Here is a 23,993-nt window from a genome sequence, read left to right on the forward strand (position 1 = left end):
GGCTGCAACGGCGGCAGCCCGGAGGAATCCCCCTTCCCGGCGGGCGGCAGCGGCCCCGGGGCACGCGGACCGCGCGCGGAGACGCCCCGGTAGCCGCGCACTTAGGCTCCGCGGCCCGGCTGCCCGGCGGCTCCGGTTCCCACCCCCTTGAACCGGAACCTTTTGCGAAAGGGAGCTCGGGGACGCCGCGGCCGCCGCTCCTGCTCCGGCTCCTGCCGCTGCTCCCGCAGCCGCGGCCGCGGACTTCGGCCAGCGCGGGCGGAGGGAGGGCCAAGGCCGGGAGGCGCGCCTCAGCCCCGGGCCGGGCCATGGCTGCGGCGGGATGACTTAGGCGCCGCCACCGCTGCAGCCACACGCGCGCGCGCGTGTGAGAGAGTGAGTGTGCGTGCGTGCATGTGTGTGTGTGAGAGTGCGTGTGAGTGTGAGTGTGTGAGTGAGTGAGAGAGAGTGAGGGAGAGAGAGCGGGAGAGACAGAGAGTGAGAGAGAGGCCGGGGTCTTCCTCCCCGACCGCACCGCGGGGCCAGCAAGGACGTGCATTCGTGCAGTAGCCGGTTGGATGAGCCATAGGGGAGAGCTGCGAGCGTGTGCGACCGAGGGGGCAGCCTGGGAAGCCGCCTCCGCCTCCTCTTCCTCCTCTTCCTCCGCCTCCTCCTCCTCTCGGCCCTCCGCCTCCTCCTCCGGCTCCCCGTTGTTGTCTCCTCCTCCGCCGCCCATGGCTAGGCACCGCCGCCGCCGCCGCTGCTGCAGCTGCTGACCCGGGCAGCTGGGCTGCGGCTTGCATCCCCAGCGGCGGGGAGCCAGAACCCCGCGCCCCTCTTCCCTCCCCCACCCTCTCCCTTCCCCCGTCCCCAACCCCTTCCCCCCCATCCCTTCCCTCCTCTGCCCCCGCCCCGTTCCCCTGCACCCTTATCCCTAGGGGGTTGGGGAAGTGGTAGAAGGAGAAAGCGAGGGGAGGAGGAATTGGGGAGGCCAGTGAAGATGGGGAACACTACGTCTTGCTGTGTGTCGTCCAGCCCCAAGCTCAGGAGAAATGCCCACTCCCGGCTGGAGTCCTATCGGCCCGACACTGAGCTGAGCCGGGAGGACACAGGCTGCAACCTGCAACACATCAGCGACCGAGAGAACATCGATGGTGAGTATTAGATGGGGAACGAGAAGTGTGTGTGTGTTGTGATGTGTTGTGTTGTGTGTGTGGCGTGGCGGGGGGTGGGTGCGCTCCCGACTCTGTGCCCTGGAAAGGGGGTCAAGAACTCCTAGTGGGCAGTTGTGGAGAGTGATTATAAGAAGGGGGGACCTGTCTCCCCCCCCCCCCTTTTGGCCTTCCTTCCCTCCCCTTCGAACTTCTCTCCCGTGTCTCTAGAGACAGACCCGAAATCTTAAGGATGAAGCTAAAGATGGACATCGCTCCCAACATCCCTTTCTTTCTGGGTTTTGGTTCCTGGTCCCAACTGTTTGACAACTCTGCATCCTCTCGTTCATCCTTTTTGATTCCCGCCCCCCCCTCATATTAATTCTTTGCTTCACCCCCTCTCCTCGGCAACATCACTTAGTGTTTCTTAACTGTTTCTAGTGCGAAGAGTTGTGTTGATAAATTGGAAATTGGCGTTCTGGGTTTCTGGGGGAGCTCTCTGATGGGTGTTTTGAAGTTTGTACCAGCGAGTAGCAGAAAAAAAAAAAAACTTTACTGACCTGATACCTCGTTGAACAGTCCTGTTATTAGACAGAGATGCTGCCTTAGCGTGGTCAGAATGGACGGGCTGTGGGCATGGGGACAGCCAGCCCGCCGTCTTCTTCAGAAATGAAACAAGGGAGAGCTGTCAAATCTTAGAGATGTCAATTTTTGCCTTTTTTTTTTTTTTTTTATCCTTGGGTAATTACAATATATTTTTTGGGGGGAGGGGATGAATGAAGGTGCTGGAAAAATGAATATGCTCTGAGTGAAATCTATTTCTGTTACTCCAAAGTAATGTATAAACGTTGGGTTAGCTGAGGGTAGCCAACTCCCATTTTGGAATTGTAGTTACTGCAAACTGCCTTGCAGTTAGACTACAGTTGGGCTCTTGGTATGTTGTACTCTCAAACTAAGAAGACACTGAAAATGAGCTGCACTTGCCAGCCTTCCTGACCTGGTTTCATGTTAGTTGCTGGATTCCCTCCTCATCCTCCCCTCCCATCCTCCCCCCCCCCCCATGTGGTAAATGCTTTTTAAAAAATGCAGCAAAATCTTTCTCTTCAGCCAGTATATACCAGAAGTATAAATTAGATACCTTTTTTGGGGGGAGTTTTTTTGGGAATATTAGGAGATTAGGAGAAGGATTTGGATTAAATTAGATAATGACTTTACTCAAAATAATATCATAGGAAAAGGCTTATGTATTGAATTATGTTATCTGTTTGTGGAATTGTGAGTAGTTGGCACACTGTTTTGGTTTGCAGTGGAGAAGTTGGAGGAAATAATGCCCTGATTGTTGCCCCCTCTTAATGATTAACCATTGGCTTTATTCTTTGTATCATGGCTAGCCCTGACTTTTAGCAGGGGAGCTAAAAAAAGTAAGAGGTTATGATTTAATGCAAATTTTAAGTAAAAATAGTGCAGAAAATTTGTAACCAGAAATTTCTTGATTATTTGGTTTTGCCAAGAATTTTCTGTTTGATTGGCCCTGTTAACTGTTCTATACAAGTTCCTTGTGTTTGCATGAATGAAAGTACTGATGAGGCAAAAGTGTATACTTTCTCTGTTGTAATAATCCAATTCCTGTCTGTTTGAGAATGGAGCATTGACTCAAGAGTTAGACAGTGGAAAACCTAATGTAAGCAGCACAAAAGAAATGATTATTTTCCTATCACGTGGTAAGACTGACATAATCTAATTCTTAGAAGTGGTAACTTTCTTCAGGTCTGTAGAATATACCTTGATTTTAAGATTTCAATCTTGAATTCTCTTGACCTTGGTTGTATATGTATTGAAGTTGAAACACACACAGACACACACACACATTGTTTCCAAATTTATGAGATTGTTGTAGAAGACCATTATCCAATCTCTTTCACTTGGCTATAATTCCATATTTGGAAACAATTTTTTTGCGATTCATGTGAACCTCTACATTTTGTAGAGGTTTTTAATCTTAAATGATAGATTTGCCTAAACAAATACACAGAAGAGTCTGATTTCTTAGAAGCTGATTATGTAGAGATACCTATAATAAGAAAATAGGAAAAAAAAGTAATTGTAACCAGCTCTTTGGTGCAACAGCTTGGAAGGATTTTGTAGGAACAATAGAACAGTATCATATGGTTTTTTTCTTTTGCTAGAGTGGAGGTTTCAGTTGTTAAGTCTCCTGGAATTGGGTAGGTGGAGGAGGGTGAGAGGGAAAGAATATTTGGAAGTATCTGGATTTTGTTTTTGAGAATTTGGGAATGATGGTAAGGTAGATTATAGAAAGTTTTATTGTTTCAAGGGGAAAGGCAGACTGGATGGGAGCAGTTATTTGGCATCAAACTTTTCCTTAATGATAGCATCACTGCAGTACTGTATAATTCCTGGCTGAAACTCTTCAGATGATGCCATTCTAATCCCAGAAATGCTAATTCACTACTTAAACAATGTTCTGTCATTCTCCCAAAATCTGATTCAGTAAGTGATACTTCCAGGATTTACTCATTTCATTGAGCTCTTGCAAGCTTTCAAGGCTGCCTGCCCCTTCCTCAGAGCTGGAGGTTAGAAGTTAAGACCACTGGTTTGTTTGGATTGGGTTAGAGTTTGGCCTGACTCCTGAATTCAACTGTGGCAAACACTTTTCAAAGTCAGAAGCTGATGAGTTAACATTTTTGAATTCCACCAGTAGTCAACAGAAGTAGCCAGGCAATAACATTTTTCTTTTAGCAGTAGCAAAAACTGCTTTCTTAAAGCAAATACTGCTATTCAGAGAATATGAGTTTTGGGAGGTAGCTTTGTGACAGGAAATGAGAAATTCAGAAAAGTTTAGAGAATAAATGCTTAATGAATACTGTAGGTCATTTCTTTGTGATGTACAGTAAACATATACCCATGTATCATTTTTAGTATATTGTATAGAACTCTGCAGCCAGCAGAAACCTTGTCTGCTTTATTAAATATGTTTCTTGTGGTGTCCCCAACAGTGTTCCTTTCTTCTGTCTGTTTAATATGTACTAATATTCATGATGATTCTCATAGGACAGCTGCTTATATTGAAGTTAAAAAAAATTCCCACCACAAACTGCTGGTGTGCTTGAATTTTTCATAATTCTCCCTTCAAAGAGAAGGATCCCTTTCTAGTTATTATAATAATGACAACAACTTGTATTCGTGTAGTGCTTCTTTCTTTACAATTGTCTTTGAATTTTAAAATCTTGTTATATGTTTCTGAGACAGAGCAAGTATTTTTTCTTTTTTCTTTTGCAGATGAGATACAAAGAAGGCTTTGAATGACTCTTAATAGAATTCTTAAAGCTAGAAGGGACCTTTGAGGTCATCTAGTTCAATTTGTTTATTTTACAGATTTGGAAACTGAGACTCAGAATGGTGGTGAATCATATATCTACTTAGTGTCAGGCAAAGCTAGGAAGGGGATGTTTTAACTCTTGATTAAATGCTCTTTCTAGCATATCCCCAGGGTGATGCAGCTAGTTAGTGGGAGATGAGGTATTAAAACTTAGCCCTCTTGGCTTCCTGCCTTCTGCTCTTTAGACCATGCTGTCATGCTGGAAGTATGTCTTGGCTTGCAGTTCAGCATTATCTTTTTGACTGAATATTTGCAAGGCAGTTGGGCTATTGGAGAGAGGGCTGGCCAGGGGAGTCAGGAAAACTGGATTAAAATTCTATCTAGGACTCACACTAGTTATGGGTGGAGGGCATGTCATTAAGCCCCTCAAAAGCCTGAGAAACTCTCTAAGACCATTAATGGCAGATCAATTGCCCATCTCCCTTAGTAGAGGTTAGAGATGGAAGATCCTGTAGGGGGAAGAACAAATAGGTCTGTTTGACTGGAATTTCCATACTGATGAAATAATAGATAATAGAAACAATAGATATGGAGATTATCTATCTATCTATCTATCTATCTATCTATCTATCTATTTAATACTGTATGTGTGGATGGATCCATATAAACTCTTGAAAGATATGGAGGTCCACAGAAGGCAAAATAATAGCTTAAATCTTTTTTTCCCCCAAGGACTAAAGACCTAGGAAAAAACTAAAACCTGGAGAAATTCTAAATTCAAGAAGGTTTCTTAAACTTTTTCCAGTTTTTGCTTGAGAATTTTTTTTTTGAATCTTGTTTTTCTTTTTCATTTTTATTGAAGTTTTTTTTTTTATTTTCAAAGCATATGCAAGGATAATTTTTTTTTTTAACCACTGACCCTTGCAAAACCTTGTGTTCAATTTCTCCTCTCTCCTAGATGGCAAATAATCCAATATATGTTAAACATGATAAAATATATGTAAATTCAATATAGGCATACATATTTATACAATTATCTTGCTGCACTTTGCTTGAGAGATGTTAGGTTCTTACTAAGTGCTAATGAGAATTAATGAGATATTAGGTTCTTACTAAGTTTCTCCTCTAGACCAGAGAGCAATCAGCAGTCTCTGGAGACAACAGCACATTACAGAGAATTTTTATACAGTCTCATGTATATAGATATATATACAATCAAACATTTACTGATAATAAATCATAATCTCACCACCTCCACGTTCAATTATGAAACCAATAATGGGGTTGTGAACCACAGTTTTAAGAAGATGGGCTTTTTGCCTTCTTACAAGGAGTCTTCTGATAGCTAAATGTATGTAAAATTTGGAGGGGGGAAAAGCAGAAAAGAGGCCCTTATTTTATGTTTTTATAAAAATTATGTTTTTAGTGCTGTTCACCTAAAAAAAAAAAAAAAAAAAAAAAAACTTGCTGGAAATTTTTGAAGCCTTGTTGCCAGAAGTTGAATGTACTTCCTGATGATGTCTCAAAGCAGCAAATTGTATGAACCTTTGTCTTAGGAAGAGATTCGGTATATTTAGCTTGCAGCAAAAGGAACGGAGGCTTCTTTTTGAGTTCTAATGGCACACAGGGCTGAGCTGAGAGTCTGGAGATCTGGATTGTAAAGACTTCTAAATCTGTCCCCTTCCCCATCTTCCACCCCAATAAACAGCCCTGTGGAGTTGGATAAGTTACTTGATCTTTCTGCTTGTGGATCCTCATCTGTTAAAAGAAACTGGATGTTTTCTAAGATCCATAGCTCTAAAATAATTGGTAATTGTTGTAAGTCTAAGTGTTGGATTTCCTCATTTTCTTGCAATTCCATTCAGTTCCATCTCTTGCTCACTTATGTTACCATGAATTTCATACAATGTTAGAATAAGAAATAAAGAACAGAAACCTTCCATTTGCTGCTTGAATGGGGCCTGGTCGTCCTGTTTAAAGTCTCAGTTGTAGCTGTGGCCCTGTCTTTGAGTTGTGCTTTTATTGCGCAAATGCTTAGCGAGGCTCTATTATGTGAAAGACTCTGTGGAGGATCTGGAGGAATAAACCTGACTAGCTGCTCAGATTAATAACTAGATGACTTTAAATACTTGAGCATGTTCCAGCTAAAACAGATACAAGAACTATATGAACATAAGCATAAACTACTTTTTACATAAATAATTCAGGTCTAAGTAACTAAACTAATGTTTATTGTTCATGGGTAGGTAAAGCCAATATAATTTTTTAAATGACACTTTTACCTAACTAATTTATTCAGTGTCACCCCAATTAACTTACTGAAAATTATTTTACTGAGTTAGAAGAAATAATAACAAAGTTCCTCTGGAACAACAAAAGGTTGGGAACTTCAAAGAAACTAAGAGAAAAAGATGTAGAGGAAGTAGATTCAACATCAGATCTTAAACTATATTATAAAGGAGAGCATTGCTGAAATGTAAAAAAAAATGATTTTGATTATTTTAAATTAAAATTTTCTTGTGTAAATAAAACCTATGTGGCCAAAAATAGAAGGAATGCAGAAAATTGGAGGGAAAACTTTCAGACAGGATGTGATTGGTGTGATGTAGGAAATAATGAACTGGTTGATTTAGAAAAACATGGAAAGACTTGGACTTATGAAAGAAGATGTTATCTGTGTACAGAGAAATAGCAGATAGGAATTACGTATAGTATAGTCTTACATATATGTGTATTAAGTGTATGTGTATGTGTTTATATATATGTATATATGTGTGTGTGTGTGTGTGTGTGTGTATCTCCATGTTTAATTGTAGCCTTATTTGGGGGAAAAAAGGAAGAAAGACATATAAAAAAGGTAAAGGAAAAAAGTTCACAACAGGAAAGGAAAATAAACAAGGAAGCAAAGAAAAGCTGGGCACCTTTGAAAACAATGTGTAGTATTTATTATATAGGTTTTCTTCAAAGGAATACCTATTGTTTTATAATGAATCCTTTCTTATCTGCTGTGTACGTGATGGTTTTTTTTTTTTTAATCTCATTTTATATTTAAGTTTAAAATTTTTAAAAATGCAAAAAAAATTCAATTAACCAACCAACCAAATAAAAACTAAATGATTTTTTGGTGGATATGACTCTGAGACTTAGCTTCCCTGCCTTTTTTATTGGGTGGTGAGGTAACATAGAGAGATTCCCTTCTAGTGACTGAGCCAGCACAAGACTGACTGCCTTAGCCAAGGGACACTCTCTCCTCACCTCTGCTTTGGGGAATCTATGGTTTATTTTGAGGTTGAGCTCAAGAGCAGCCTAAGGGACAACACCTTTTCCTACTTCTCTTGCAGCTAGGATTCTCCTCTCCCTTCCAAATGACTTTATATATGTGTTTTTTGTTTATTTGTATGTATTCAGAGTACATGTATCTAGAATGTAAGTCTCTTGAAGGCATGGACTCTCTCTCTCTCTCTCTCTCTCTCTCTCTCTCTCTCTCTCTCTCTCTCTCTCTCTCTCTCTCTCCTGTCTCTGTCTCTATGTCTCCCTCCTTCTCTTCTCATCCCTCCTTCTCTCTCTTCTTTTTTCTTTACTCTCCTTCCTCCTATCTTTCCCTTTTCCTTCCTTCCCCACCTCTTCTCCCTCTTCCTTCTTTGCTTCTTTCCCGCTTGTCCCCTCTACCCAGAATGCTGCCTGTGCATAAGTGCTTGCCATATTGAGTTGAATTAAAAGTATACGGAAAATGTGGTAAATTCAGATGAGTCAAAACCCCTGCTACTTCTTGGAAGAGGTTTGGGTCTTGTCTTACAGCAATAATTTAAGGTCTTTATGAAGGATTGTCTCTGAATCTATAATAAGGACTGTGTTATAGGGTATTAAAGGGGAGAGCTTCAGGTGGGAAGCCACTTAGAACTTGGTTCTTTCATGTCAGTCGGAGAGGTAACAGTTAAGACTGTGTTCTGAAAATGAAACCAAAGAGAGGCTTGAGAGTGCAAACAAAAAGTGATTTGCAGGAAACCCATGGAAATTGAAACCATCAAGTCTAGCCCTGCAAGAGTGAATGTGTAAAAATGTCAATTTGGGGGCATCTGTGCATGAAAAGGCAGATTCCTTTTTGGTGGGGCTATAGGATGCCTTTATTTATTTATTTATTTATTTATTTATTTAAATCCTAAGTATTTGTTGTTATGTTAGAGTAAATTATCACTCTCAATTCAAATCAGGTCCCTATGGCCTCTCTAGCCAGTAACTCTAATAAATCTCTGTTGAACTCTTTTTATGGAATGTCAGTCTTGTGTTAACTTTTCAGTGCTTCATGGGCAGACCTTAACTATGGACTATTTTTCAAAGTGATTTATTGGCTAAAGGGATATTGGTAGTTTATTTTCATAAGGTAGTCCTGTAGGTCTGATAGTCTTGGACTCTAAGGGTACAATATCTTGGATATAAGGATCACAGATAGTAAATGAATTGGAGTCCAGGGGTATGTCCATAGAATCCATCCCCTTGAGACAATGTTATGACCTCAGGATTGTTATATTGGAAAAATTTCTATTTAGAGATTTTTGCTTTCCAGTTTAAGTTGGGCCTTAGTGTTCTTACCAGGGACTTCATCCAGCTTTTGTGGTAAACAAGTTTCCTAGTATTGGATTTATTCAGTTTACTCTTTTCTTACTAGGAGGAATGTAGGCTGAGTCATTTTGTGGACTGCTCCACCTTTCTACCAAAGTGATCTGACCTGACTTAATTTTGGGGGAATTCAACCAAAAGAATTGAATGCTGAGAGCCAGTTGGGGAAGTAGAAATGTAAATTTCACATATCCCTCTCTCCCAAACTCCCACATTTTATTTTTTTATTGAACAGAAATGTCATTTCTTCCCCTCCCATATTAATTGCATTGGAAGAAAAAACGGGAAAACAAATCCCTTACAATAGATATTCATAGTTGAGCAAAATAAATTCCCTCATTGTCTGTGTTCAAAAAAGATACATATCATTCTGTGCTCTGAATTTAGTACCTTTTTGTTAGGAAGTAGATAGTATAGCTCATCATTGGTCCTCTGAAATCATGGATTATCATTGAATAGATTATAAGTTTTATAGCTTTTAACATTTTTTACAGCATTATTTATATTGTATAAATCATTCTTCTGGCTCTTCTGATGTCATTCTTCATCAATTTATAAGTCTTAACAATTACTGGGTTTTGTGATGTTGATGTTTGGGTATAAATTTTTCTTTTGGTTCTGCTCACTTCTCTTTGCATCAGTTCAAACTAGTCTTTTTGTTTGTTCTTGAAATCATCTGCTTCCTTATTTCTCACAGTACAGTGCTCTATCACATTCATATGACACAGCTTATTCAGCTGTTCCTTAATTGTTAAACATTCTCTTAATTCCCAGTTTTTTTTTGAAACCACAAAAATTACTGCTATAAATATTTTTGCATACATAGGACCTTTTCCTCTTTTGATGTTTTTCAGATGTAGGACTAGAGTGGTATAGCTGAATCAAAAAGTATTTATGTATTGTCAGTAAATATTTGGAATTTTCAAGTTTAATTGATTTTAATGAACAAATCTTTTTTTTTTTAATCTTTTGTTTGACACCTCTTGGTCATTAGAACCAGGTAGCACAAAGAGTATTTCAGGTTTTAGGTTAATAGGAAAGGAAAAAAAAAAAGTATTTGTCAAGGAAGGGATGGCTTAACCTTAATTATGGGTTAATGTCAAATATATCATGGTGAACTTACTCTTACCTTAAAAATTTGATTTTTTTTACAAGTAGATCAAGGAATTCATTCTTGTTTTACCTCCATCCAGGAGTGCCAACCAAGTTTAAAAATATAAGCAGTCTGGGCGAGTCCCGGGCTAAAAAAACCTTTTTTTTAATTTTTTTTTTTTTTTTAACTGTTGGTTTCATTTTTGTGTTGTTAGGTTTCTGAAGGGGGTGGGAGGAAGCTTTCACTTATTGTACTGTCTAATCAGTTTGGAATGCTGTGTAATTTGTCTCATCTAAGGCTGTCTCAGTTTTAGTATAGCCAGACATTTTCCCACAGATGGGAGCCCCTCCTGGTTGTTGGTTTAAAAATTTTTTTTTTCCCTAGGTAGGAGACTTCTCTAAATCTTGAGTAATTGAGGGAGGGCTCCAACTCCAATAAGTTTTTGATACATATTATCTTAGTTCCACAAGTTAGAAAGCTGTGGTAATTTTTAACCTAATACATATACAGATGAAAATTGTGGTTGTATTAACATAGCACGTTAATTTATGTGTACTGTTAAATATCAGTTACATTTCAAAATCTATCTAGAAAATAAAATCAGTTCATTTGTTTAGAGTAAGAGGAGAAGAACTCTTCAAATGTTCAAATTTACTAACGTTTCAAATTTTGTTATTGTTGTTTGAACCTAAGATTTCATGGGTGTAGGGAACTTCTGATGTGGAAATGCCTGTCAGTGATGGAGATCTGCCCATATATGCATAACTTATAGCCTTGGAAGATTATCTGGCACTGGACTGTATGGTTAATAGAGAGAGGCATTGGAACTAGACTTCTTTGAATTTGAATCCAGAATTCAAACTGTCTCAGGAAGAAAAACTAGAATTCTCATTCTGGATCTTTCAAAAGGGGTGTTTTAAGTAGAGATTGGAAAAGAAATAAAGTTGCTACCAGCACTGCTGAGCTGTTTGTGTTGCATGTTTCCAAAGTAACAGCATGGAACTATGCAACTGAAGCAGGGGTAAGTTTGTGAGTAATCACTCCCTTCATTGTCAGTGGAGGCATAAGGGAGCTCCTTGGAATTTCCCCCTCTACTTTGTAAGCCACGACACTAGTAACTGTATTCTTGGCAGTTTCAGTGTTTGCACTTCTGAGGCAGCTACATCCAGGTTTTTAAAAGAATAGATTCCTGAATGACAAATCAACATTAGTATTCAATAAAATTAAAGTGTTAGTTTAAAAAAGAATTTTTTTTTTTAAAGTAGAGGTTGTGAGGTTTGATTGGTATTCCTCCTGGTGTCATTTCTTTTGGGAGGTACTGCTCAATATAGATCAGATTCATATTAATAGGGGAAACAGTGGAAAAAAAATCCCCAAAACAATCCACCTTTCCAGCTTGATGTTTCCAGTTTGGACAAGGGTCATTCATCTTTTCCTTTTAGCTCATTGGAAGAAAAGAGTTATTTCAAGTCAGATCCGGGGTGGATTTGTCAGTCTCCCATTCTGAAAACAGGCAGCCTCATTAGCTTTGTTCATATCAGTAAGTTTTTGCCTGGAAAGACTCTGTCCAGCAAATGTGGGAGCAGGGTCATTCTAGGGATTGAGTAAACCCAAGCCACTGTAAAATCTCTTTTCTTCCAAAATGTCAGATTAAGACAAGTCTATCTGTAGTAGATCTCTGTGCTTGCTAAAGAATGGAAATGGAGTCAATTAAAATAAAAGAATTCTGGACATAATTAGATAAATGGGAATTTTGATGGAATAATTATACATTCTCTTGTGGTGATTATTTTAAAAGATAGAACTTTTGGCATGTTGGTGTGATCAACATGTTCATTATTTAATGGTTACAGCTCACTTAATTATTTTTGTAATACTTCAATAATTCTTAGTAGGTCTGTTATATTTCATTTTGCTAGATACATGAATTTCCTCTATATGATTGCAATCCATTCCTACTTTGTCATTCTATTTGACCCTTGTCCATAGCTTTGCATAAATCTGTGTTTTATAAATATGGAATTCATTGGACACCTTCTTTAATGTCCCCTAGCATTACATGAGTATCAGTGTGGCATGTGGTTGTTGATAGTGTATCCCTTGTTCTTTCCATGTTCACTTTCTTTCACAATCATATATATGGCTGTTTGATGACATATTTTATTTCTTTTTTTGTCATAGTTTAACATTTAACATTGAAAATAGATTGTAGCCTATTTATACTCCCTGTATATCTCTCCATTGACTTTTGACTGGACCTGCAATTTACTTGAAGAATACTTGCATCATAAAGATGGGATATTATTTTGGGGAAAAGTTGCAGCCACTAGAAAGTGCTGGGTAATTTACTGGATGACCTAACCTGTGTTCTTCTATCTGTTTAATTCTGTGTCCAGCTCACTGTCTTTCTATAATATTTTGCCCCTTTCCTTCACACATACACACTTATACATCCACACACAGGCATTATGAGCTGTCTATCCAACTGCATATCAAAATTGCAATAAACATTCTTCATCCACTTAGTTTTTAATGTGTGGAAAGTTAGGTCAGACTCTTTGAGGTGACTGTAGATTTAACTTAGTAGTCTCCAACAGATTCCTTGACCTGAAGTAATCAGCATAGTTATCTGCCAATAAGCATGGATAGAGGAGTACCTCCATAATTTAAAAATGCATGGAGGATGCTTTGTAAGATGAAAGCTTTTAAGGACAGTGGAGCTTTTTGATTTATTGAATGAAATATTTTAAAAAATGATAAACAATATATGTGATAGCATCCATTATTCCCTAAATCTTTCAGTAAGTTGTATGATTAAAGATGCAATGGGTTATAGAGAGTTTTCTATGAAAAACTACCTATTTCCATCATATTTTATTCAAAGTTGTTCACATACATATATACATGTAAAAGATATCAATAAAATATTTTAAAAATATATTATTATAAGTCATAAAGAAATGTTACAAGAGGGGAGGATATACATGTATATATCTATACATCTCTTTATATATAATTGTTGTTTTGTCTTTTTCAGTCATGTCTGACACTCCCTGATCCTATTTGAGGTTTTCTTGGCAAAGTTACTGGAGTAGTTTGCCATTTTTTACCCAGGATCACATAGTGTGTCTAAGGCTGGATTTGAACTCAAAAAGATGAATCCTCCTGATTCCAGGTCCAGCACTCTATCCATTGTGTCACACAGTAGCCCTCTCTTCTATCTGTCTCTCTCTCCTCCTCTCCCTCTTTCTGCTAAATATTTTATAGAGGTTAGAAAGTAGGCATATTGGTTAGTAGTTATATATTCTGCATTATATTTTCCAAACTTAAGCATGCTTCTTTCTTGCTCTTCTCAACTTTAGGACATCTATGTATGATAGCTCTTTGTTTGGTATGGTAGATGAGAGTGCTTTCCTTGTCAGGGTTATGTGCTAGATATCTGTATATATAATAACTGGCTGCTGCTTTTTTTGAGAAGATACAATGGGCATTGCATTGCAGATGTGTGATAGCATTTGTATCTGTCTTCTTGATGTAATATTTTATTAGCTTGTTAGAGAGAATGGAATAAGAAAATTTGGATGATGAGATTTAGAGGCACCTGTTCTTGATCCTACCAGTGTTTAAGGATAATAATGATGGTGCCGGCATTAGTATAGCACTTTTATATTTAGCTTCCTTAATGTTGCCTTCCTTCTCAGATGAATTTCCAATGCATCCTGCATATAACCTGTTTGTATATAGTTGTTTGTCTGTTATCCTTAGGACTCCTTAAGAGCAGGCGTGATTTTGTTTTTCTTTGTATTGCTAGCACCAGTACAGTGCCTGGCACAAAGTAGGCATTTAATAAATGCTTATTGATTTGATTTGACTGATTTTGTGTTACAAAGCAGTTTGCCTCTGTATTCCTCTGTGAGGTCAGTAGTGAAGTTGCAACTGAAACCAGTCCTTCAGCCTCCAAGCTCAAGATGCTTTTCATTATACCCATTAATTCTCTACTTGTGAATAAGTATGATTTCCTCAAATTAGAATTTATATATGATGTATTAAGTCATATTTTAGTGCATTAGAAGGATTTCTGGATTTAGAATTGAGGGAATATAAGTTTGATTCCCAGACCTGCCATTTTGTGCCTGTATTATTTGCCGCAGGCAGATAGATCACTTACTCTCCATAGTCATCTGAAAATGAGAAAGTTGGATTAAATGGGCTTTAAGTTCCCTTCTAGTTCCAAATTAATTCTTATGACTCCATATTGTTGAAAATCTAACAAATTAAACATGAAGTCATTACCCTAGATGGATGTCTGTCTTTTTTTGGGAGAATAGGAAAAGTAAAGGTATGAAAAGTTTTTTCCCCCTTTTAAAATTTTTTTACAAGGAACTTTCTTGTTCTTGTTAATCTATTACCTTTTGTGAAATACATTCTCATAGTAATCTCAACTAATTTCATAGTATTACTGTGTGAGAGCTAATGCCTAGATTGAGATAAGATCACAGGCTTTATTGCTAAAAGTAGGAACTTTAGGTATCTCTCCAGTGTAAATGCACTCATTTTATAGATGACAATACAAAGACTAAGATCATGCATGGGTATAGTACATGGCAAAGTTGAGATCAAATGGTCCTTTTATTCCAGATTTAGTGTTCTTTCTATGATAACCTGTTAACTTTCCTTATCAGTGTCTTTTTCTTTCCTGCTAAAAAGAAGTTTAATTAGTTTACTAAAATTTGTTTAGTGTTTTATGTGCATTATTGTTATTGAGAAATGTCTTTTTTCCTGTTGGATACTTTCTTCTCATCTAGGAATATAACTTTTTATATCCCAAAGGCATTGATTAGCAGCTGGCTGTCAAGTATTGGGTGTGTATTAAATCTTAGCAGTAGGAAGGGCATTTCTATTTCCATAACCACTGTAACTACCTTGTAACACTGTAACTTCCTGCTTTTACAAGGGAAGTTGAAAGGATAACTTGGTTTGCCTGATGGACAGAGTAATACAGTGTTAAGGAAAAGAAAAGTTCTTTTGTTAACTTCATAAGCTTGCCATTTTATTTTTCTGAGACCTCTTTTCCTTTTAATACAGTTTTATCTTTTTAGTCAAAGCAGGTCTATGAGATTGGGGGGATTTTCATCATCCAGAAGCTAATGATGGAATTAGTGGAAGCTACAAGGAAGAAAATGCTGTAAGTTCAGCAAGTACTTGTTAAACTCCCTCTATGCAAGGCACTGGGGGCATGAAAAAAATGAATAAAATACCTTCCTTGAAAAAGTTTATATTCTATGAGGAGTGCAGTTGAGTATTTACAAGAAAGTTCATTGAGGGAGAGAGCACTAACAGATTTGAGAAGACATGTTGTTTAAGCTGAGCTTAGAAAGAAAAGGAGGACGTAATGCTTTCTCGTATTGGAGGAAAGCTTGTGAAAGAACTAAGCATTTTTGGGTAATATTATGGGTGGGCAAATAGCAAATAGGTATGTTTTTCTGGAACAAGGAGGACATAAACAGGAAAGATATGGGAGAAGTCTGGAAAGGTAATTTAGAACCAGATTTTGAAGAGTTTAAAATTCTAAGTTGAAGGGTTTGTATTTTGTTAGAGAACTGATAGGGAATCATTCAAGATTTTTGAGTGATATAGTAAGATCTGTGCTTTAGAAAAAAATCATGTTAGCAGCTCTGTAGTGGATTGTTTATAGAGAAAGGAGATGCTAGAAGCAGGGATCTTCATTAGGAGGTTATTGCAACTTTTGAAGTGAGAGGTGAGGAAGGGCTTGAATTAGGGTTGTGACTTCTGAGTATAGAGAAGAAAAAAAAAAGTAAGAGTTGTAGAGTTGACAATAATCAGTTGATAATAGGATGAGGGAGAGTAAAGAGTTGAAGATGACTTTGAAGTTGCAGACCTATAGAGTAATGGTGGTAATCTTAAAAGAAGTAAAACATTTGGAATGGGGTGGGTTTTATGTGTGTATATGAGAAGGTTATAGAATTTGTTTTTGATTTGTCAAGTTTGAGATGTTATGCAACATCCCTGTGGAGGTTTCCAATAGTAAGTAGGTGATAGGAGACTGCAGCTGAGGATGATTTGGTATATATGCAGAGATATCTAGACAGAGATGATTTTTTTTTAAACATATGGGGGCTGATTAGATCATCAAGAGAGATTTGGATTATCTAATATATGACTAACAAAAATTAGCAAGGAAAAATTCGAAAAGTGGTTTAGGATTCAGCCTGTCCTTTTCCCCTCCTGGGGTATTTCTTTGTGATTTATTTATTTCTTGATTTAAAGTGTTCTTTAATTTATATACTTTGTTTTTATATTGCCTATATTATATCTCTCCCTTCTTCCAGAAAGCCATTCCTTGAAATAGAATATATTTTTTTCTGACAAAATAAAGGAACATTATGAGGGGAAAAAATCTGACATATGCCATACACCTCACTCTTGGAAAAGTCACCTCTGCACAGGAGTGGGAAAAGGCATATAACTTATAAATATCACTTCTATGTTGGATTTTGGTAGGGACTTGTGTAGCCTTGAGATTTCTGGAACTTATTGGTGTCTGGGCCTGGATTCAAGAGTCTCATTCTTACGATAGCTTAAGTGCTCTTCCTCCTGTTTTTGCTAAGATCCTACTAAGTCCATATGATTGAAATAGTTGTCAGTTTGCAGGTTTGGAAATTTCACATTTGGAGATTTATCTGGTTTGTATTCTTAGACAGTAAGCATTATTTTTGATGCTTTGCATGGATAATTTGATACTTGCTATGGCTTCATCTCCTTTTGTTTGCCCACAGCATTTTCTTTCTCCTGTTAGGTTGGCCATTGTTGAACAGAAGTTTTAATACATGTGGCACCTCTTTGTGTTTAGTGGTTGAAGGAGCAGTGAGCAGCATTTCTGTGGCACTTAGTGTGACTGTGCTCTCCATCTTACTTATGCTTCATGTTGAGGGAGAGATCTAAGGGTTATTTATTTCTTAAAATAAATGTAAGTCTGTCTGATTCCCGTTTTTGCAAGGAATGAACTTCTATATTTAACAGTTTGAATGGCTAGCTTCTAATATTTCCTGGTAGAAGCAAAGTCTAAAAGGGCCTAGCCAGAGAACTGCATTAATTATATCAAAGTCCCTTTTAGTGTTAACTATTTGGAGGAAAGTTTAAAGGTAAGAAAACTACTCTTTTAAAAAATTAGTTGCAATATTTATGTGAATATTTGTTGTTTCCCTGTCTTTGGTATATTCCCTTGTAATTATATTTTAGCTTGTGTAATTCAAGGTTTTTTTTTTTTTTTGGCTTAGCACCATAGGATGGATTTGTGAAGTTGGTGGCAGTCCTTAGTCTGTGAAAGCTGAATGCTGTAAATATGTTGTCTTTCTAGGGGGTGGGGAAGGTAGGGAAGAAAGACACAGAGACACAGAGACAGAGAAAGAGAGACACAGAGACAGAGACAGAGACAAGACAGAAAGAATGAGAGAGAAAGGGAGACAGACAGAGAGAAACAGACACACAGAGACAGAGACAGAGAGTGAGAGAGACAGAGAGAAAACGGGAAAGGAGAGAAAGAGAGAGAAGAAAGTGAGAGGGAGAGAGAAAGAGAGAAGAGAGGGGAAAGGGAAAGTGAGGGAGGAAGAGGAAGGACAGGCAGAGGCCTACTAGTAATCTGGAGTAGGTCTTTTAGAATAGGACTTCTTAAACTTTTTCCACTAGCAATCCTATTTTACCTGAGAAATTTTTAACTGACCCTAGGTGCATAGGTGCATACAAATCAAACATTTACCAATAATAAATCATAATTTTATGACCCCCCCCCATTCAGTTACGTGACCTCATATTGGGTCATAACCCACAGTTTAAGAGCTCCTGGAAAGAGCTACATGAACTGAGTAAAGTGAATAAAACTGAGTAAAGTGAATAAAACCAAGTAACAAGATGGTATGATGATCAACTGTGATGGACATGGCTTTTCTCAAAAATGTGATGTGGGCCAGTTCTAATAGACTTTTGATGGAAAGAGCCATCTGCATCCAGAGAGAGGACTGTGGAGACTGAATGTGGATCAAAGCATACTATTTTCAATTTTTTTTTCATTCTTGTGTTTGTTTCTCCTTTGTTCTGACTATTATTATTATTAATTTTTTCCCCCCCTGAGGCTGGAGTTAAGTGACTTGCCCAGGGTCACACAACCAGGAAGTGTTAAATGTCTGAGGCTAGATTTGAACTCAGATCCTCCTGACTTCAGTGCTGGTGCTCCATCCATTGCGCCACCTAGCTGTCCCCCCTGTTTTGGTCTGATTTTTCTTACATAACATGACAAGTATGGAAATATGTTTTAAAATATTGCACATATTTAATTTATCTCAGATTGCTTGCTGTCTTAGGGAGGAGGGAGTGAGAGAAATTTGGAATACAGAGTTTTTTCCAAATATGAATGTTGAAAATTACCTCTGCATATATTTGGGAAACTGGAATACTATTAAAAAATTGAAAAAAAAAAAAAGAAGCTTTGCTCTAGAATCAAGTTCCCTGAGCTCTTTTAGGACTGACAAGTCAGATAGATCATGAAAGTTCTAATTTTCTCATGAGTAACTACCTGGTGTTTTCCTCTTCACATCCCTCCCCATCCAGTGGCATGAGAACATTTATGTGAGGAGCCTTTGTGAATGGGGGAGATGTCTAGCTTAACCCTGACAGAAAGGGGAGAAATTTGGTAGGATAATGGGTAAAAACCTAGAACTTAAAGAGATGGGAAGGACAATCAAAAAGAGCTTGTCAAACCTCATTTTACAGAATAGGATAATGAAGCCAGAGAACATCAAGTGTAATTCATGGGGATTTGAACTCAGGTCTTTTAATTCTAAACCTGTGCTCTCTCCACAAAAAACAAATGACATATGGTGAGCTTTTTTTTTTTTCAGCTAAAAAACAATATCTAATAAAAACTTTATTGTAAGAGATCTCACAAGCCTTTTTGTTAAAATTGTATGTGAGCATGAAATTTACTTGAAATGTAGCAGTAAACCCTTTTGCCTTTTGGATACAGAAATACTTATTGGAATAAATGATTTGTTGGTCATGTATTTTTTATTGAGTGTTTCTGTTGGGAAGTTATCATGTAAATAGTTCGTTCCTTCTGGAAGCTCACCTTAAAGTTCATTGCCAACAAAAACAAAAATTAGTTACATAATTTTGAAGGATAGAGTGGGATTAGGAATCAAGATGACTGATTTGTCCTTTTTCTTCTGTTGCTTACTCATTAATCTTCTAAGGGTAAGGCTTAAAGGAAGGCTGTGTGGAAACATCTTAGACATGAAATAATTCTAGACAGTATGTCTCAAAAGAGTGTATTTGATGGAAATAGGCAAAAAGAAGGAAGATGTTTGAAGTTTAACTAAAATAAGCAAGTGGAGGAAAAGTACTGAGAAAAGAGAGGATGTGTAGTTGTGGATAGCCTTGAAAGCAAGGGCAATATTTGTAAATGCTGGGAAATAAATGATAGGTATTTTTCGGTGACTGATCTAATTAAAAAAAAAATTAGATATAGAGCTACATAATCCAGGCTTGATTTGAAACTGATGTTGAGTAGAATACAAACTCCTTGGAGGCAGGGACTATTTTATTTTTGCCTGCATCCTCATTGCCTAGCAAAGTGCCAAGCATAATAAATATTTATTGATTGGCACATTACTATTACCTGATTCCCTCTGTTCTTAAATAGCTGTGTTTTAAAGTAGCTGAGCAAGTGAATTGTTTTGATTTATATGGTAGAGTTGGAACATATCATGGGTTCTGGGTACTGAACAGCTTCCTTTGGGCCCTCTTGGTCAGGAAGGAGGAAAAAGCCTTACTTAGGAAGGGCTGGAAATATGAGATTAGAGGTGGAGAGAGGCATAATCATCAGTGGGACATGAGATCTTAAGGGTAGGAGGTAGACTATGACATTCCTAATAGAGTTGGAGGTATGGAAACAGAGACAGTCTTTGGGTCAAAAAGAAAACTTCCATGCTGGGATGAGTGACAGGGACTCAGATTCTAGGAAGAGAGTCTATATTTTCCAGGGTACTGTCTTTTGTAAATGTGTATTTTTATGGTTGACTGGGAGTTTGGGCTTTGCCTTGCAGCTTTCCCAAAATTAGTTGCAGCTGGACAGCTCCTGTGCCTGCAATCTACATCACTTAAGGAAATAGCCATTTTTAAATGCTGGTGGACATTACCTGTCTCCATTACCTACTTAGATTGATGTAATTTGTGATGTAACCTGAAATTATTATTGTGTAACTTAGCAAAAGATATGCATTTTTGAGCTTATGGGGATTACTGAAAGCACTGTGTGGTTTGCCAAATGCGATGCAGCTTGTTCCCTTCATCATATTTAATTCTAGGTCTAGCTCATTGTCCATTTACAATGCCTGTCCAAGATATATGTGTTTATGGCTTAGTTCAATGAACTGTCTATCCAATTGTATGTTAAAGTTTAGATAATTTGGTTTTTCCTGTGTTGATTGTTAGACAAATTACTTTTGTACATCCATTAATTTTGTTGAATGGCTCCTTTGTACAAAATCATCTCTCTGTTTCTATCTGTCTATCTCTGTTTCTTTGTCTCTGTCTGTCTGTCTGTCTCCCTCTGTCTCTGTTTCTCTCTCTAGACAGCAATATTCTTTTGGTGATGGCCTAAGATTTGGGACTCCAAAGTTTCTAAAGTGTCTTAAGTTGCAGGTAATCTAGTGGCCAATGAAGAGACTCATGTTGGTTGCAGAATAGTACTGATGATGATTTGTGTCCTGTGAGAGTCATAACAATCAAGACCTTTAGTCAAAGGTGGAGGATTTAACATGTAACAAGAATGAAGGCATTAATGATGGACAGCTCTGCAGGCTATACTGGTTTTTAGAGAATGTTAAAAGACCTAGAAGAACAACATGCTGGACAATTTATGGCAGAATATGAACAAGAATTGCATGGAATAAGAAGAGTGAATAGGTGTTAGGAATCTCTATTATGAATCCATTGAAGTAAGTGAAGAATGTTTTTATAAATCTTGCTTCTATTTAGCTTTTATTCCCAAAGTTAATTGCTTCCTTAAAGGTATACTTCTGCCTTCAAGAATCCTTGGCATATGGAAAAAATGTTTGCCAAGCCTGATTTTCTTGAGAGAAATGCAGATCTTTAAGGAAGATTGTTGTCAAAGCAAGGGCCTTATTTTAAGTAGCCATTCTGAGGACTAAAGGTCAAAGACCATAGAAGTACATTGCATTAGTAATTATTCCTCCTGATAAACTTGTTTTTGTACTTAGGTAGTACTATGGTCATATTATTGATGGACATAGAAGAAATGTGATGTGGGGAGTGGAAGTAAAGGAGAAAGAGGGAACCCTGGCTGTATGGCTTTGGACTTGACACTTAATCTCTCTGTTCCCTGGGCAGGATTTTTAAGATTATAAATTGTAGAGAAAGTTCAGATCAGTTTTGGTGGAGTTAATTCCTCATCTCAGAGTTTTCTGTATCAGTGAAAACAATAGGTCTTGTCTCCATGGCATCATTCAATTGAGATTCAATTCTCCAAAGTTACAAATATTCTCTTAACTACCAATCTAATGGTCTTTTCTCCATCCTTATTCTTCTTGCCTTCTCTGCACATTTTGACCTTGTTGATCACCCTCTTCTTCTTGATACTTTCCTTTCTCTAAATTTTCATGACACTAGTTCTTTTCCTCTGTGGTGAACCATCTCCTTTGTTGATCTTCATCCAAGTCATGTAAGCTTCAGTGTCCCTTAAGGCTTTGTAACTTGGGGCCTGTTCTTTTCTCTCATATTATTTCATCTGTGAGCTCATAAAATTTGATGGATTAAATTATTATTTATTTGTAGTTGTTTCTCAGATCTGTTTATACAGACCTAACTTTCTGACCTCTATTCTCATATCTCCAACTGCCTTTTGGATATTGCATTCATTTTACCTTTTTGACTTGAGCTTCTTCAAAACTTGATATTTCTGAACTTAAGCCATCTACCAGTCTCCCACTAGCAGAAATTTGCAGACTTGTGCTACCACACTGGGTCAAACCACTTTTAGGGGGAAAATAAAGTTAGAAATGAGGTGGTTTGAATGAGCTTACAACAACAGTTGATGATTCATCTCTAAGATACTGACAGAGAGATAAGTAGAGAATGAGATTGGATTTCTTTCAATCAAAAGTCAGAGGTCACACATTCTTGCTCACCGGCTTTGAAGTTCCAGATGTGAATCGAAAGTACTTAGGATCACTATTATAGGATACACTATTACATTACACTATTACACTATTATAATCTGAGGAACCTGGGAGGTTGGATAATTTTTTTGGAGAAAAGTTATAAATTATGAAGAGATAGTTCCTATTTCACAAAATCAATCTGTTTAGCAACCTTCTTTTTTTTTTTTAAGAGTGAAAATTGAATTCAGTCCAACAAATCTTTATTAAGTAATTACTCTGTGCCAATCATTATTGTGGGTGTTTGGGATTCCAAGACAAAAACTGAAATATTTCTGATGGGAGATAGTGGTGATGGGGGTGTGTGAGGAGGGTTAAGAAATGATGCTGCATATAACATAAACTGATAAAATAAATTTGTGATTATTTAAAGAGAGACAGAATATCAGTATTTTTCTAGGGGGAAAGTTCCTGTAGGAGGTGGCACATGAACTGACCTTTGTTCTAAAGTTTTTTATTGATAACAACCATATTTACACTGATGAACAGTTGTGTATTTTACATAATGTCATGGATTTTGGAAGGTTGAGCAAGGAACTAAGAGATTCCCAGGAGGCTGTAAGGAGTATATACTTCATGCAAGCACTGGAAGGGTCAAGATCAACTAGCTCCTTTTACTTCATTTTTCTGTGAGGAAACTGAGACCTCAAGAGATCAAATGACTTTCTCAGAGTCATAACCAATTATTGGTAGTGTGAAGGCTGTACCTTAGATCTTCAATGCCCTTAATAAGATGCCAGTCTGTCCCTTTTTCTTACATAATGCCTGCAGGGGAAATTTTTTTGATGGCAAAAAGAGCATAATTGGTTTTTCTTCTTTCAATAATATTTCTCAAGGAAAAGAGGTACATCTTATTCTCTCTCAATGTTTCTAATTGTTTTCCAAAGACTAAGCTTTGTCAGTTCATTTACTGTCAGTAGAAATAGGAGTGTTTACTAGATCTAAGAGAACTAAATACTGGGGAGCAAAGGACTCAGAAAAATCCTCAAAATTTTATGGTGCTGGTTTTGAATTATAAATCTAAATTTGGAAGGGAACTTTTTGAGTTTATATTTAAGAACACTGGAGGCATTCTCTAGTAAAGCAAGTTTAGAATGTATTCATTGTGATTGAGCTTGAAGCTTGGGGTTTGGCTTGGGGTTAGTATTTGAGAAAAGCACCCGAGAGAATCAGCAAGGTAAAGTATATATTGTTGGTTTAAATTAAATTACCTTTTCAGATGATTTGCCTTTGAGACTTTTGCAAACTTGAAAATTCAAAACTTCTTAGCTTGTATGTTTCATTATTTTCTTTAAAAAGTAATCTTGCTGAAGTTAAAAAATCGGAGGACTTAATTTAGAACTCTCCCCCTCCCCAGTTTAGTGGGAAAAAATCTGTTAGAATTCATATCTTAGTTTTTTTAAAACAATTTATAAAACTTGGAATAAAATCAGCATTTTTATTCAGTCCCTAAATTCCCCATATAGTATCTTCATTTTGGGATATTGCTTTTGGCTTAAATTGATTTTGTTAAAATGAAGAAAAGCAAAAGTGTTATAAATGTGTGCTTTTTATTTCATATCTGA

General features: G+C 37.4%; 1 protein-coding gene across 2 annotated transcripts in view; it reads left to right on the forward strand.

Annotated features, from left to right (window-relative positions):
- The first annotated feature begins 581 nt into the window (after positions 1-581).
- Positions 582-23,993, forward strand: part of CCNY (cyclin Y) — a 256,186-nt gene continuing 232,774 nt past the window's right edge. Inside the window, exon 1 of one of the 2 annotated variants that reach the window (XM_074267117.1) lies at positions 582-1,133. In XM_074267117.1, the coding sequence (XP_074123218.1) occupies positions 980-1,133 (154 nt within the window). In that variant the 5' untranslated portion in view covers positions 582-979. Of the gene's footprint in view, positions 1,134-10,837; positions 11,199-23,993 lie in introns of those variants that run through there. The other variant, XM_074267123.1, reaches the window with a different exon arrangement.

The sequence above is a fragment of the Sminthopsis crassicaudata genome, chromosome 5, assembly GCF_048593235.1.
Source record: "Sminthopsis crassicaudata isolate SCR6 chromosome 5, ASM4859323v1, whole genome shotgun sequence".
Taxonomy (NCBI): domain Eukaryota; kingdom Metazoa; phylum Chordata; class Mammalia; order Dasyuromorphia; family Dasyuridae; genus Sminthopsis; species Sminthopsis crassicaudata.